The sequence below is a fragment of the Ylistrum balloti genome, unplaced genomic scaffold (assembly GCF_031769215.1).
Source record: "Ylistrum balloti isolate Yb309-2 unplaced genomic scaffold, AGI_CSIRO_Ybal_v1 Utg369790, whole genome shotgun sequence".
In the NCBI taxonomy this organism is placed as follows: domain Eukaryota; kingdom Metazoa; phylum Mollusca; class Bivalvia; order Pectinida; family Pectinidae; genus Ylistrum; species Ylistrum balloti.
Window position 1 is genome coordinate 1,526,214 of NW_026781974.1, and position 17,788 is coordinate 1,544,001.

At 38.7% G+C, this 17,788-nt stretch overlaps 1 protein-coding gene across 1 annotated transcript in view; it reads left to right on the forward strand.

The window, feature by feature from the left end:
• The window catches only part of LOC132544284 (putative phospholipase B-like 2), a 28,722-nt gene that overhangs the window by 6,217 nt on the left and 4,717 nt on the right, over nt 1-17,788 (forward strand). Inside the window, exons 4-10 of the mRNA XM_060207857.1 lie at nt 1,103-1,314; nt 3,151-3,242; nt 5,137-5,297; nt 8,975-9,067; nt 12,942-13,013; nt 14,056-14,208; nt 15,719-15,878. Coding sequence (XP_060063840.1) covers nt 1,103-1,314; nt 3,151-3,242; nt 5,137-5,297; nt 8,975-9,067; nt 12,942-13,013; nt 14,056-14,208; nt 15,719-15,878 — 943 coding nt within the window. The remainder of the gene's footprint in view (nt 1-1,102; nt 1,315-3,150; nt 3,243-5,136; nt 5,298-8,974; nt 9,068-12,941; nt 13,014-14,055; nt 14,209-15,718; nt 15,879-17,788) is intronic.

The window sequence follows — 17,788 nt, forward strand, 5'->3', positions numbered from 1 at the left end:
AGCCTTTGCCTCTCATTGGTTAAGATGTTGTTTTGAGTGTGATAACCTCTCATTGGCTGAAACGTTGTTTTGAGCACAATATATAACATTACAATCATCCCGCAACCCAGCCAATTATGGCTTTGCCTCATTTTTTTTTTACTATTTCGCAGTACAGTAAGGTAATCACGAAAATTCATTCTATGAAATTTTGAGACATGAGGGTTGTAGCTTTTATATCAAGATCATGGAATTTTGATTCAATAACATATTCAATGGTTTTAAAAGAAAATCACGAAAATTTTGACCATTGAAAGAAATTATCCATATGATATCCAATATTTGTCAATAGTGCCTTAATAGAAGTGATTTGATCTGTGATAATGTAACTATATACTTTTCCTAATGAGAGGACACTTGGATTTCTTACAAAAAATGTTCACTAATTTCAGGCAGGAGGTATAATCAGTGTGAGTGATAAGGAGGTATAATCCGTCTGTGTTGAGGAGGTATAATCAGTGTGAGTGTTGAGGTATAATCAGTCTGTGTGTTAAGGAGGTATAATCAGTGTGAGTGATAAGGAGGTATAATCCGTCTGTGTTGAGGAGGTATAATCAGTCTGTGTGTTGAGGTATAATCAGTGTGAGTGTTGAGGAGGTATAATCAGTCTGTGTGTTGAGGTATAATCAGTGTGAGTGTTGAGGTATAATCAGTCTGTGTGTTGAGGTATAATCAGTGTGAGTGTTGAGGTTTAATCAGTGTGAGTGTTGAGGTATAATCAGTCTGTGTGTTGAGGTATAATCAGTGTGAGTGTTGAGGTATAATCAGTGTGTTAATCAGTCTGTGTGTTGAGGTATAATCAGTGTGAGTGTTGAGGTTTAATCAGTGTGAGTGTTGAGGTATAATCAGTCTGTGTGTTGAGGTATAATCAGTGTGAGTGTTAAGGAGGTATAATCAGTGTGAGTGTTAAGGAGGTATAATCAGTGTGAGTGTTGAGGTATAATCAGTGTGAGTGTTAAGGAGGTATAATCAGTCTGAGTGTTGAGGTGCTATAAACATTATTAGTGTTGAGGATGTATAAACATTAGTGTTGAGGAGGTATCATCATCTCATGTTTTTCCAGTTTTATGCAGGTTGGTGGTGACCTAGAAGACCTTGAGGAAGCACTCCACAAGCCTACAAAATCTCGTGTTTTGGGATCAGGTTCATGCTCTGCCCTTGTCAAACTACTCCCTGGAGCCAAGGACCTTTTTGTGAGCCACGATACCTGGAGCAGCTATATGAGCATGTTGAGAGTCCTCAAGAAATATGACATTCCTTTCCATGACTCTCAAGGTAATTATCTCCCTTTCTTACCTTCCCACGGTGATTATATCCCTCTCCAACCCTCTCAAGGTAATTATCTCCCTTTTCTTCATGACTATAAGTGTAAACATTTCCCTCTCCAACCCTCTCAAGGTAATAATCTCCCTTTTCTTCATGACTTTCAGTGTAAACATTTCCCTCTCCAACCCTCTCACAAGGTAATAATCTCCCTTTTCTTCATGACTATAAGTGTAAACATTTCCCTCTCCAACCCTCTCAAGGTAATAATCTCCCTTTTCTTCATGACTTTCAGTGTAAACATTTCCCTCTCCAACCCTCTCAAGGTAATAATCTCCCTTTTCTTCATGACTTTCAGTGTAAACATTTCCCTCTCCAACCCTCTCAAGGTAATAATCTCCCTTTTCTTCATGACTATAAGTGTAAACATTTCCCTCCCCAACCCTCTCAAGGTAATTATCTCCCTTTTCTTCATGACTATAAGTGTAAACATTTCCCTCTCCAACCCTCTCAAGGTAATAATCTCCCTTTTCTTCATGACTATAAGTGTAAACATTTCCCTCCCCAACCCTCTCAAGGTAATAATCTCCCTTTTCTTCATGACTATAAGTGTAAACATTTCCCTCTCCAACCCTCTCAAGGTAATAATCTCCCTTTTCTTCATGACTATAAGTGTAAACATTTCCCTCTCCAACCCTCTCAAGGTAATAATCTCCCTTTTCTTCATGACTTTCAGTGTAAACATTTCCCTCTCCAACCCTCACAAGGTAATAATCTCCCTTTTCTTCATGACTTTCAGTGTAAACATTTCCCTCTCCAACCCTCACAAGGTAATTATCTCCCTTTTCTTTATGACTTATAGGGTATTTTTCTCACTTTGCAACCCTCTCATGGTAATAATCTGCCTTTCTTTTTCTGTCACATAATTATCTCCCTCTCATACCTTCACAAGGTAATAATCTCCCTTTCCTTTCACTCACAATATTGTCTCTCTCTCCAACCCTCTCAAGGTAATTATCTCCCATCCAATGACTTTCAAGGTAATTATATCCCTTCTGATGACTTTCAAGGTAATTATCTCCCTTCTGATGACTTTCAAGGTAATTATCTCCCTTCTGATGACTTTCAAGGTAATTATCTCACCTTTCCTTGACTTTGAATATAGTTATCTTTCTTTTCTTGACTTTCAATGTAATAACCTTATTTTCTTTCTCTGAAAGTTGTTATCAATATTGATATCTCCCAGACTGCATTGCAGTATCCTCCATGGCCCAGTTGTATAGTTAACCAGCGGTAAAGGTTTTCATCCTATCTTATGTATGTGCCAAATCTGTAGCAATCATATTCTCTAATGTATAACGTTGGCAGACAGAATTTTATTTTTATTTTTATAAAACTTAAGCGGCATCTAAAATGCCACCTGTTGCCTGCCAATTGTGCCTGCAGCCAAGCTGCCTCCAGCTAAATTTGAGTAAAAACTGACAGTTACCATGCCGGCAAGTGGCATTTAGTGATTTGTGACTGTACTATTAGTTAGTACTGTACATGAAGGCTACCTCCATGTCACAATATGGTATGATATAGGGGAGTAGCAACTGCAGGCATCACTAGCACTTTGAATAATGCCTACTACTTACTACACAAAACTCTGTGACAAAAATATCTGGAGTAATATTGCAAATTATTACAGATTATCATGACAGGTCTGCTGTATCTAGCTTTAGCTGACTGTTATGAAATCCATTTGCCATGTTTCCTTAGAAAAAAGTATGCCACTTACCAGGTATGAGAATGTACCCTTTTCTAGAATTTAAGGTCGTGACTTCATCTTTTGATTCTTTTTGGCAGGGAAAATTTTGCTTGGGCGAACAATGAGTTTTTCCTCATACCCTGGTTCAGTTATGTCTGGGGATGACTACTACCTCCTTAGTTCTGGTCTGGTGAGTACAGTCACAGTTCTGGTCTGGTAAGTACAGTCACAGTTCTGGTCTGATGAGTACAGTCACAGTTCTGGTCTGATGAGTATATTCACAGTTCTGGTCTGGTGAGTACAGTCACAGTTCTGGTCTGGTGAGTACAGTCACAGTTCTGGTCTGGTGAGTACAGTCACAGTTCTGGTCTGGTGAGTACAGTCACAGTTCTGGTCTGGTGAGTATATTCACAGTTCTGGTTTGGTGAGTACAGTCACAGTTCTGGTCTGGTGAGTACAGTCACAGTTCTGGTCTGATGAGTACAGTCACAGTTCTGGTCTGATGAGTACAGTCACAGTCCTGGTCTGGTGAGTATAGTCACAGTTGTGGTCTGGTGAGTATAGTCACAGTCCTGGTCTGGTGAGTATATTCACAGTTCTGGTCTGATGAGTACAGTCACAGTTCTGGTCTGATGAGTACAGTCACAGTTCTGGTCTGATGAGTATAGTCACAGTCCTGGTCTGGTGAGTATAGTAATGATGTAACAACAGACAAGACAAGTAATGATGTAACAACAGACAAGACAAGTAATGATGTAACAACAGACAAGACAGGTAATGATGTGACAACAGACAAGACAGGTAATGATGTAACAACAGACAAGACAAGTAATGATGTAACAACAGACAAGACAGGTAATGATGTAACAACAGACAAGACAAGTAATGATGTAACAACAGACAAGACAAGTAATGATGTAACAACAGACAAGATGATTGATAATGTAACAACAGACAAGACAAGTGATGATGTAACAACAGATAAGACAAGTAATGATGTAACAACAGACAAGACAAGTGATGATGTAACAACAGACAAGACAAGTAATGATGTAACAACAGAAAAGACAAGTAATGATGTAACAACAGACAAGACAAGTAATGATGTAACAACAGACAAGATGATTGATAATGTAACAACAGACAAGACAAGTGATGATTTAACAATAGACAAGACAAGTAATGATGTAACAACAGACAAGACAAGTAATGATGTAACAACAGACAAGACAAGTAATGATGTAACAACAGACAAGACAGGTAATGATGTGACAACAGACAAGACAAGTAATGATGTAACAACAGACAAGACAAGTAATGATGTAACAACAGACAAGACAGGTAATGATGTAACAACAGACAAGACAAGTAATGATGTAACAACAGACAAGACAAGTAATGATGTAACAACAGACAAGATGATTGATAATGTAACAACAGACATGATGATTTAACAACAGATAAGACAAGTAATGATGTAACAACAGACAAGACAAGTGATGATGTAACAACAGACAAGACAAGTAATGATGTAACAACAGACAAGACAAGTAATGATGTAACAACAGACAAGACAAGTAATGATGTAACAACAGACAAGACAAGTAATGATGTAACAACAGAAAAGACAAGTAATGATGTAACAACAAGTAATGACAAGACAAGTGATGATGTAACAACAGACAAGACAAGTAATGATGTAACAACAGACAAGACAAGTAATGATGTAACAACAGACAAGACAAGTAATGATGTAACAACAGACAAGACAAGTAATGATGTAACAACAGACAAGACAAGTAATGATGTAACAACAGACAAGACAAGTAATGATGTAACAACAGACAAGACAAGTAATGATGTAACAACAGACAAGACAAGTAATGATGTAACAACAGAAAAGACAAGTAATGATGTAACAACAGACAAGACAAGTAATGATGTAACAACAGACAAGACAAGTAATGATGTAACAACAGACAAGACAAGTGATGATGTAACAACAGACAAGACAAGTAATGATGTAACAAGTAATGATGTAACAATAGACAAGACAGGTAATGATGTAACAATGATGTTTTTAGGTTAGCATGGAAACTACGATCGGTAACTCCAATGACAAGCTCTGGTCCTTCATCCAGCCAACATACAGCGTTCCTGAGGGGATAAGGTCGATGGTAGCCAATCGTTTGGCCAGTACAGGGAAGGATTGGGCAGAAATCTTCAGTCATCTCAACAGTGGCACGTATGTATAGGACAAGGTCATTGAGAGTTCACCTGGTTCAAAGGTCCAATGTGTTAAAACCATGGTGTCTGGCATCCAGTATCTGTAGTGTGGCATCCAGTATCTGTAGTGTGGAATCCAGTATCTGTAGTGTGGCATTCATCTGTAGTGTGGCATCCAGTATCCATAGTGTGGCATCCAGTATCTGTAGTGTGGCATCCAGTATCTGTAGTGTGGCATCCAGTATTCATAGTGTGGCATCCAGTATCTGTAGTCTGGTTCCCTGTATCTATTGCCTGGCATGCAGAGTCTGTAGTCTGTCATCCAGCGTCCACAGTCTGGTATTGGGTCTGAGACCTTGAGACCTAAAAGTTGGAGCCCAAAAGCAAACATAGTGCTAAATTTTATTATGCTGCTTCTTCTGTAGGAATGACAGAATTTTGTCCAAATTTTAGGATAAAAGGGGAGGGAGTAAAGATTACTGTAGTCTTTATAAGAATAACAGATTTATTAGCATTATTTGTTTATTTTTCATTAGAAATATTTCAGACTTGGTTACAATTTTGGGTGAAGGATGGTGGCTTGATGGTATGCCCATATTGATCCTGACTGACCGGGCTGATTGGTGGTGGGCCAAAACTTGTCAAATGGACTTCTTCTTAATTACTCTCATTTTTATATGTAAATTGCAGTTTTGATCATAACCTTTGTTTTTCCCTCTGGAAATAAGATTTATCAGTATAGGATGACAGTTTTGATGGTATACATGTATTGACACTGGCTTACTATATTCAATGTCAAAAATTCATTCTCATAATATTTGAAAGCTACTTACCCATTAACCTTTAAAATCAATATAGTTTCTCTCAGGTGACTGTCAAGGCCGCTAGGCCTCATTTTTATTTAAAGCATCCTTGTTGATAAGCTGCATATTTAGTAGAAAGTCACTTTAATATCAGCTATGTACCAGGTATAGTATGCTATTCAAATCAGTAGATTTGATGTGAGTTCTTACAAACTTAACAGTGACTGGAATGAATGTTGTCAAAAATTGTCAAAAAAGTCGCATAATGTATATCTGATCTGCTTTCATATCAAATAGTTCTAAAAATGATCTAGAAGCTGTAAGTATCTAATTCTATAATATTTTTATTACCATTGAATTCACTATTTTTGATGAAATATGGGTGAAATGATTACATATAGTATATTTATGTATACACCTCACAAATGTCGGATTGAGCCAATTCGGGGAAGGAGTCTGGATCAAGGGATATAAAGGAGACTGAAAAGGTCAGCAAACAGTTTAAAGGTGTCATACATGAAAATATTCAGGTTACAACAAAATTTCATAATCACAGTATATCCCGTGAGTTGCCCCATTATCTGTTAATATCATGTGATGACAGAATATCCCATGAGTGGCCCCATTAGCTGTTAATATCATGTGATGACAGAATATCCCATGAGTGGCCCCATTACCTGTTAATATCATGTGATGACAGAATATCCCATGAGTGGCCCCATTATCTGTTAATATCATTTGATGACAGAATATCCGGTGAGTGGCCCCATTACCTGTTAATATCATGTGATGACAGAATATCCCATGAGTAGCCCCATTATCTGTTAATATCATGTGATGACAGTATATCCCATGAGTGGCCCCATTATCGGTTAATATCATGTGATGACAGTATATCCCATGAGTGGCCCCATTATCTGTTAATATCATGTGATGACAGAATATCCCGTGAGTGGCCCCATTATCTGTTAATTTCATTTGATGACAGTATATCCCGTGAGTGGCCCCATTAGCTGTTAATATCATGTGATGACAGAATATCCCATGAGTGGCCCCATTAGCTGTTAATATCATGTTATGACAGAATATCCTGTGAGTGGCCCCATTACCTGTTAATATCATGTGATGACAGTATATCCCGTGAGTGGCCCCATTAGCTGTTAATAACATGTGATGACAGAATATCCCATGAGTGGCCCCATTATCGGTAAATATCATGTGATGACAGAATATCCTGTGAGTGGCCCCATTATCTGTTAATATCATGTGATGACAGAATATCCCATGAGTGGCCCCATTATCTGTTGATATCATTTGATGACAGTATATCCCATGAGTGGCCCCATTATCTGTTAATATCATGTGATGACAGAATATCCCGTGAGTGGCCCCATTATCTGTTAATTTCATTTGATGACAGTATATCCCGTGAGTGGCCCCATTAGCTGTTAATATTATGTGATGACAGAATATCCCGTGAGTGGCCCCATTATCTGTTAATATCATGTGATGACAGAATATCCCATGAGTGGCCCCATTAGCTGTTAATATCATGTGATGACAGAATATCCTGTGAGTGGCCCCATTACCTGTTAATATCATGTGATGACAGTATATCCCGTGAGTGGCCCCATTAGCTGTTAATAACATGTGATGACAGAATATCCCATGAGTGGCCCCATTATCGGTTAATATCATGTGATGACAGAATATCCTGTGAGTGGCCCCATTATCTGTTAATATCATGTGATGACAGAATATCCCGTGAGTGGCCCCATTATCTGTTAATATCATGTGATGACAGAATATCCCATGAGTGGCCCCATTAGCTGTTAATATCATGTGATGACAGAATATCCTGTGAGTGGCCCCATTACCTGTTAATATCATGTGATGACAGTATATCCCGTGAGTGGCCCCATTAGCTGTTAATAACATGTGATGACAGAATATCCCATGAGTGGCCCCATTATAGGTTAATATCATGTGATGACAGAATATCCTGTGATTAGCCCCATTATCTGTTAATATCATGTGATGACAGAATATCCCATGAGTGGCCCCATTATCTGTTGATATCATTTGATGACAGTATATCCCGTGAGTGGCCCCATTATCTGTGAATATCATGTGATGACAGAATATCCCGTGAGTGGCCCCATTATCTGTTAATTTCATTTGATGACAGTATATCCCATGAGTGGCCCCATTAGCTGTTAATATCATGTGATGACAGAATATCCCGTGAGTGGCCCCATTATCTGTTAATATCATGTGATGACAGAATATCCCATGAGTGGCCCCATTAACTGTTAATATCATGTGATGACAGAATATCCTGTGAGTGGCCCCATTAGCTGTTAATATCATGTGATGACAGAATATCCCATGAGTGGCCCCATTAGCTGTTAATATCATGTGATGACAGAATATCCCATGAGTGGCCCCATTATCTGTTAATATCATGTGATGACAGAATATCCCATGAGTGGCCCCATTAGCTGTTAATATCATGTGATGACAGAATATCCCGTGAATGGCCCCATTATCTGTTGATGTTATGTGATGACAGAATATCCCGTGAATGGCCCCATTATCTGTTGATGTTATGTGATGACAGAATATCCTGTGAATGGCCCCATTATCTGTTGATGTTATGTGATGACAGAATATCCCGTGAATGGCCCCATTATCTGTTGATGTTATGTGATGACAGAATATCCCGTGAATGGCCCCATTATCTGTTGATGTTATGTGATGACAGAATATCCCGTGAATGGCCCCATTATCTGTTGATGTTATGTGATGACAGAATATCCCGTGAATGGCCCCATTATCTGTTGATGTTATGTGATGACAGAATAATTTAAGGAAAATATAACACTTATTGTAGGTACAATAATGAGTGGATGATCGTGGACTACAAACAGTTTGTACCAGGAGGGGCAGACATGACAGGTGTCCTTTATGTTCTGGAACAGATTCCGTAAGTATAACATTGTTAAAAGTTTGTACCTGAAGGGGCAGACATGATGGGTGTGATATGTTCTGGAACAGATTCTGTAGGCAGACATGATTCCGTAGGCAGACATGATGGGTATGATATGTTCTGGAACAGATTCCGTAAGTATAACATTGTTAAAAGTTTGTACCTGGAGGGGCAGACATGATGGGTGTGATATGTTCTGGAACAGATTCCGTAGGCAGACATGATGGGTGTGATATATTCTGGAACAGATTCCGTAGGCAGACATGATGGGTGTGATATATTCTGGAACAGATTCCATAGGCAGACATGATGGGTGTGATATATTCTGGAACAGATTCCGTAGGCAGACATGATGGGTGTGATATGTTCTGGAACAGATTCTGTAAGCAGACATGATTCCGTAGGCAGACATGATGGGTGTGATATGTTCTGGAACAGATTCTGTAGGCAGACATGATTCCGTAGGCAGACATGATGGGTGTGATTTGTTCTGGAACAGATTCTGTAGGCAGACATGATGGGTGTGATATGTTCTGGAACAGATTCAATATTCAATGTCACCATTGAGACATAAATGTTAGGGGTGTTCAATCACCGTAGCTAAGTCTTAAATTTTGGATAAGTGGTATTATCAAGTTATCTTACTCGAAATTCTGGATGACCTATTGCCATCATGTTGTGTCCGTCCATTGTCCACCTGGCAACATCAGTAAACATTCTCACATATTTCGACATCTCCTTTAAAACTAGTAAGCTAATTTTCTACCACAATTTTGTTCAACTTCAAAGGCATCAGTTAATCATTACAAATGTTGTTTAAATATGCATGGTATACCACATGTGATATTTAAGATATTAAAAATCTTCTTCTTAACAACTACAAATGTCAGTACCAAAATTCTTTCAGAAATGTAAAGTCCTTGAAGGGCCAAAATGGTGAAACTCAGAGCTGTCCTATGTCTAGGTGTCCCCTTGGGAGGGAGTGAATTTACGATTGTTTATATAGGAAAAGTATATTTTATCCTATCTGATGATCAAATCGCTCTGGGTCTGTGGTCCGTGGTCCGTCATTCAGTCCGTCTGTGCGTAAACAATTTTTGTTATCACTATTTCATGAGAAGCACTGGATGGCTCTTTCTTCAATTACATACGTAGGTTCCCCTTGGTCTCTAGTTGTGCCCATTTGATTTTGGGACTAATGAAGTAAACAAAACTGCCAACAGATGGCCATCTTGGATTTTTACTTTGCAAGTTTATTATTGCTATTTCTTGAAAAGTACTGGGTGGATCTCCGGAACCCCTGTAATTTTGGGACTGATCAGAAAAACAAAATGGCTTCCAGGCGGCCATTTTGGATTTGGCAGGTATAGAATATTTAAATGTCTTATCAAGAGCAAGAACAGAGAAGAGAAGGGAAAAGGTCCGATTTTCAAAGGACAAATAAAGATCAAACAATGGTGGGCACCAAGATCCCTCTGGGATCTCTTGTTTAGATCTTATGCTAAACCAGCTACCTAGTTTTAATGATGTTGTGCCAAGTTACTCTGTACCATTAGATAATATGTGTAGGTAAGTGGGACGACACCCACAAGTTACTCTGTACCATTAGATAATATGTGTAGGTAAGTGGGACGACACCCACAAGTTACTCTGTACCATTAGATAATATGTGTAGGTAAGTGGGATGACACCCACAAGTTACTCTGTACCATTAGATAATATGTGTAGGTAAGTGGGACGACACCCACAAGTTACTCTGTACCATTAGATAATATGTGTAGGTAAGTGGGAAGACACCCACAAGTTACTCTGTACCATTAGATAATATGTGTAGGTAAGTGGGACGACACCCACAAGTTACTCTGTACCATTAGATAATATGTGTAGGTAAGTAGGACAACACCCAAAAGTTACTCTGTACCATTAGATGTTTGTAGGTAAGTGGGATGACACCCACAAGTTACTCTGTACCATTAGATAATATGTGTAGGTAAGTAGGACAACACCCAAAAGTTACTCTGTACCATTAGATGTGTGTAGGTAAGTGGGACGACACCCACAAGTTACTCTGTACCATTAGATAATATGTGTAGGTAAGTGGGACGACACCCACAAGTTACTCTGTACCATTAGATAATATGTGTAGGTAAGTGGGACGACACCCACAAGTTACTCTGTACCATTAGATAATAAGTGTAGGTAAGTGTGACGACACCCAAAAGTTACACTGTACCATTAGATAATAAGTGTAGGTAAGTGGGACGACACCCACAAGTTACTTTGTACCATTAGATAATATGTGTAGGTAAGTGGGACGACACCCAAAAGTTACTCTGTACCATTAGATAATATGTGTAGGTAAGTTGGACAACACCCACAAGTTACTCTGTACCATTAGATGTGTGGAGGTAAGTGGGACGACACCCACAAGTTACTCTGTACCATTAGATAATATGTGTAGGTAAGTGGGACGACACCCACAAGTTACTCTGTACCATTAGATGTGTGGAGGTAAGTGGGACGACACCCACATTGCGGTCAGTGAAGTAGTCTCCAGTCACCAGTATGACCTAGATTGTTCATGGGCAGATAACCCAGCAAAACCAATGGATACTGTAACTGTCTCAAAAAATCCAAAGCTTGTCATAGCATTCTATTTTTTAGCTGTTTATTCAAACTTAATAACAATGTTTCAGTGAGGAAATCTTTAAGATAGAAGTAAATTTTTGAATTTTTGGACCATAAAGTCACCGGTATAATATGCTGGATTGCTCTCAAAATACGAATATTAAGTCTTTACAGATATTTGTATATAAGCTGTACATAATCACACTTGGGTCTTATGTTTTATAAATATTCTTAACAACCAGAAATGTCATCTTCACCCATAGAATACTGACAAACAACATATAAATGACAGAAATTTGACACTTAAATCTTTAACTGGAAACATATTTGTCTACCTACATGATGCTTATGTTAAAATCCAATGCGAGGTTATTAAGAATAAATTTGACAATCACTCCCTAAAATAATGGTTCCTACTATCACTACTGCTGTTACACTTGTGTCTTTATAGTTAAGTCAGATGACCGTCAAGGTCCGTGGGCCTCTTGTTGGTCAGTGGTCCTCTTGTTGGTCAGTGGTCCTCTTGCTTAATATCAGTTGGTTTTCGCCTAAAGTATTTGATCAATAAATGTACTATGCTGTTTGATACTAGTTTTTGTCTGATTAGTGTAAGGACACCACTTGGAACAAACTACACTAGGTAAATATCTCCAGAAACACATATATCCAGAATAGTGTACTTACCGACGGAGGGACATATATCCAGAATAGTGTACTTACCGACGGAGGGACATATATCCAGAATAGTGTACTTACCGACGGAGGGACATATATCCAGAATAGTGTACTTACCGACGGAGGGACATATATCCAGAATAGTGTACTTACCGACGGAGGGACATATATCCAGAATAGTGTACTTACCGACGGAGGGACATATATCCAGAATAGTGTACTTACCGACGGAGGGACATATATCCAGAATAGTGTACTTACCGACGGAGGGACATATATCCAGAATAGTGTACTTACCGACGGAGGGACATATATCCAGAATAGTGTACTCAAAATACCGACGGAGGGACATATATCCAGAATAGTGTATATACCGACGGATAACATATATCCAGAATAGTGTAATACCGACGGAGGGACATATATCCAGAATAGTGTACTTACCGACGGAGGGACATATATCCAGAATAGTGTACTTACCGACGGAGGGTTATTGTTTTTATCATTGTTGACTTTCATGTTTGATATTATGAAGTAAATTAAAGCATTCTAATTCCCTTTTTTCCAGTGGACTTGTCGAGTACAACGACATGACTTCACTTCTTACAAAACAGGCTTACTGGCCAAGTTACAACGTACCGTAAGTGAAAAAGTCCCACTGGCTGTTTCAAGTACCTATAATCTGTCCTAGATACATTGACAAGAGAGTGATATGATTCTGTCCTAGATACATTGACAAGAGAGTGATATAATTCTGTCCTAGATATATTGACAAGAAAGTGATATAATTCTGTCCTAGATACATTGACAAGAAAGTGATATAATTCTGTTCTAGATATATTGACAAGAAAGTGATATAATTCTGTCCTAGATACATTGACAAGAAAGTGATAATTCTGTCCTAGATATATTGACAAGAAAGTGATATAATTCCGTCCTAGATACATTGACAAGAGAGTGATATAATTCTGTCCTAGATATATTGACAAGAGAGTGATATAATTCTGTCCTAGATATATTGACAAGAGAGTGATATGATTCTGTCCTAGATACATTGACAAGAGAGTGATATGATTCTGTCTTAGATATATTGACAAGAGAGTGATATGATTCTGTCCTAGATATATTGACTAGAGAGTGATATGATTCTGTCTTAGATATATTGACAAGAGAGTGATATGATTCTGTCCTAGATATATTGACAAGAGAGAGATATGATTCTGTCCTAGATACATTGACAAGAGAGTGATATAATTCTGTTCTAGATATATTGACAAGAGAGTGATATGACTCTGTCCTAGATATATTGACTAGAGAGTGATATGATTCTGTCCTAGATATATTGACAAGAGAGTGATATGATTCTGTCCTAGATACATTGACAAGAGAGTGATATAATTCTGTCCTAGATATATTGACAAGAGAGTGATATGATTCTGTCCTAGATATATTGACAAGAGAGTGATATAATTTGACAAGAGAGTGATATAATTCTGTCCTAGATATATTGACAAGAGAGTGATATGATTCTGTCCTAGATACATTGACAAGAGAATGATATAATTCTGTCCTAGATATATTGACAAGAGAGTGATATAATTCTGTCCTAGATATATTGACAAGAGAGTGATATGATTCTGTCCTAGATATATTGACAAGAGAGTGATATAATTCTGTCCTAGGTACTTTGATGAAGTCTTCAACAGAAGTGGGATGCCAGCCATGGTTGAGAAGTTTGGCGATTGGTTTACGTGGGACAAGACACCGCGAGCTCTCATCTTTGGCCGTGATCATCATAAAGTGGTGGACCTGGATTCCATGATCAAACTGATGAGGTAAACAGGAAACTTGATAATCCTTCGTTTTAACCAGTATTTTCTAAGTGCAGCCCTAGAACTCTCCTTTTAAAATTATTTCTTCCATATAAGATTTTTGTTAGCAGACTCATTTATCTCATTTAACATACATGTTACACCACATGTAGTATAGCACTTCAGCACGTTTTGATTGGCTGACAAGATGAGCTTTCACACATTCACCAAAATTATAATGTGCAATAAGTAGTTAGGGATTGCTGTTGTGATTATTATTCACTTCTTTGAAGATAACAAATCAATTTATTTTTCTAGGTATAAGTTGTAATGAGTTATATTATCTCCATGTATTTTTTGAAACTGTCAATTTTGGATAATAACCAGCAGCATAGCACTTAAGGTTATAGACACCCTAACAGAGAAATAAACAAAACACATGAGGGTACAGAAAGGGTTAATTCAACTTCAGAATAAATTTTTTAATGTGATAGGAAAAGGTTACACAAACTTGTCGTTGGTATATATAGTATTGTGGTAGAAGAAGGTCACACAAACTTGAAGTGAACAATCTAGTCACTTGTTACTGACTCAGCTAGAGGTATGTCACAGTGGTGAACCATCTAGTCACTTGTTACTGACTCAGCTAGAGATATGTCACAGTGGTGAACCATCTAGTCACTTGTTACTGACTCAGCTAGAGGTATGTCACAGTGGTGAACCATCTAGTCACTTGTTACTGACTCAGCTAGAGATGTGTCACAGTGGTGAACCATCTAGTCACTTGTTACTGACTCAGCTAGAGGTATGTCACAGTGGTGAGCCATCTAGTTACGTGTTACTGACTCAGCTAGAGGTATGTCACAGTGGTGAACCATCTAGTCACTTGTTACTGACTCAGCTAGAGGTATGTCACAGTGGTGAACCATCTAGTCACTTGTTACTGACTCAGCTAGATGTATGTCACAGTGGTGAACCATCTAGTCACTTGTTACTGACTCAGCTAGAGGTATGTCACAGTGGTGAACCATCTAGTCACTTGTTACTGACTCAGCTAGAGGCATGTCACAGTGGTGAACCATCTAGTCACTTGTTACTGACTCAGCTAGAGATGTGTCACAGTGGTGAACCATCTAGTCACTTGTTACTGACTCAGCTAGAGGTATGTCACAGTGGTGAGCCATCTAGTCACTTGTTACTGACTCAGCTAGAGGTATGTCACAGTGGTGAACCATCTAGTCACTTGTTACTGACTCAGCTAGAGGTATGTCACAGTGGTGAACCATCTAGTCACTTGTTACTGACTCAGCTAGATGTATGTCACAGTGGTGAACCATCTAGTCACTTGTTACTGACTCAGCTAGAGGTATGTCACAGTGGTGAACCATCTAGTCACTTGCTACTGACTGGCTAATGAGTTGAAGGAGGTATTGTACTTTTGAAATTTGTCAGTTGATGTTGAACAGTTGGAATCACAAAAATTGATCTTAGTTTTAGAAACAGATAAAATTGAAAAATAACATTTTTATTTCAGATATAATGACTTCACTCATGACCCATTGTCACGGTGTAACTGTACACCACCCTACAGTGCTGAGAACGCAATATCTGCTCGTTGTGACCTCAATCCAGCAAGTGGCAGTTATCCTATCAGTGCTCTAGGTCATAGGTCACATGGAGGCACAGACATGAAGGTATTTACTTGTAGCTTAATGGAGTTTGTTTTCTGTATGTATCCAGATTAACTCAGTCGTGGGCTTGGATTCTGTAACACCATCTCCACAGTATCAGATTGGTTGTTGATGTTTTCACAATATCTCTACAGTAACAGTTTAGTGGTGGGTGTTTCACAATATCTCCACAGTAACAGTTTAGTGGTGGGTGTTTCACAATATCTCCACAGTAACAGTTTAGTGGTGGGTGTTTCACAATATCTCCACAGTAACAGTTTAGTGGTGGGTGTTTCACAGTATCTCTACAGTAACAGTTTAGTGGTGGGTGTTTCACAATATCTCCACAGTAACAGTTTAGTGGTGGGTGTTTCAAAATATCTCCACAGTAACAGTTTAGTGGTGGGTGTTTCACAATATCTCCACAGTAACAGTTTAGTGGTGGGTGTTTCACAATATCTCCACAGTAACAGTTTAGTGGTGGGTGTTTCACAATATCTCCACAGTAACAGTTTAGTGGTGGGTGTTTCACAATATCTCCACAGTAACAGTTTAGTGGTGGGTGTTTCACAATATCTCCACAGTAACAGTTTAGTGGTGGGTGTTTCACAATATCTCCACAGTAACAGTTTAGTGGTGGGTGTTTCACAATATCTCCACAGTAACAGTTTAGTGGTGGGTGTTTCACAATATCTCCACAGTAACAGTTTAGTGGTGGGTGTTTCACAATATCTCCACAGTAACAGTTTAGTGGTGGGTGTTTCACAATATCTCCACAGTAACAGTTTAGTGGTGGGTGTTTCACAATATCTCCACAGTAACAGTTTAGTGGTGGGTGTTTCACAATATCTCCACAGTAACAGTTTAGTGGTGGGTGTTTCACAATATCTCCACAGTAACAGTTTAGTGGTGGGTGTTTCACAATATCTCCACAGTAACAGTTTAGTGGTGGGTGTTTCACAATTTCTCCACAGTAACAGTTTAGTGGTGGGTGTTTCACAATATCTCCACAGTAACAGTTTAGTGGTGGGTGTTTCACAATATCTCTATTGGTGGGTGTTTCACAATATCTCTACAGTAACAGTTTAGTGGTGGGTGTTTCACAATATCTCTACAGTAACAGTTTAGTGGTGGGTGTTTCACAATATCTCCACAGTAACAGTTTAGTGGTGGGTGTTTCACAATATCTCCACAGTAACAGTTTAGTGGTGGGTGTTTCACAATATCTCCACAGTAACAGTTTAGTGGTGGGTGTTTCACAATATGTCCACAGTAACAGTTTAGTGGTGGGTGTTTCACAATATCTCCACAGTAACAGTTTATTGGTGGGTGTTTCACAATATCTCCACAGTAACAGTTTAGTGGTGGGTGTTTCACAATATCTCCACAGTAACAGTTTAGTGGTGGGTGTTTCACAATATCTCCACAGTAACAGTTTAGTGGTGGGTGTTTCACAATATCTCCACAGTAACAGTTTAGTGGTGGGTGTTTCACAATATCTCCACAGTAACAGTTTAGTGGTGGGTGTTTCACAATATCTCCACAGTAACAGTTTAGTGGTGGGTGTTTCACAATATCTCCACAGTAACAGTTTAGTGGTGGGTGTTTCACAATATCTCCACAGTAACAGTTTAGTGGTGGGTGTTTCACAATATCTCCACAGTAACAACAGTTTAGTGGTGGGTGTTTCACAATATCTCCACAGTAACAGTTTAGTGGTGGGTGTTTCACAATATCTCCACAGTAACAGTTTAGTGGTGGGTGTTTCACAATATCTCCACAGTAACAGTTTAGTGGTGGGTGTTTCACAATATCTCTACAGTAACAGTTTAGTGGTGGGTGTTTCACAATATCTCCACAGTAACAGTTTAGTGGTGGGTGTTTTAGACTGATCAGGAAGCTGTTGTTAGTTCCTCTTGTTTTAATAATACTCC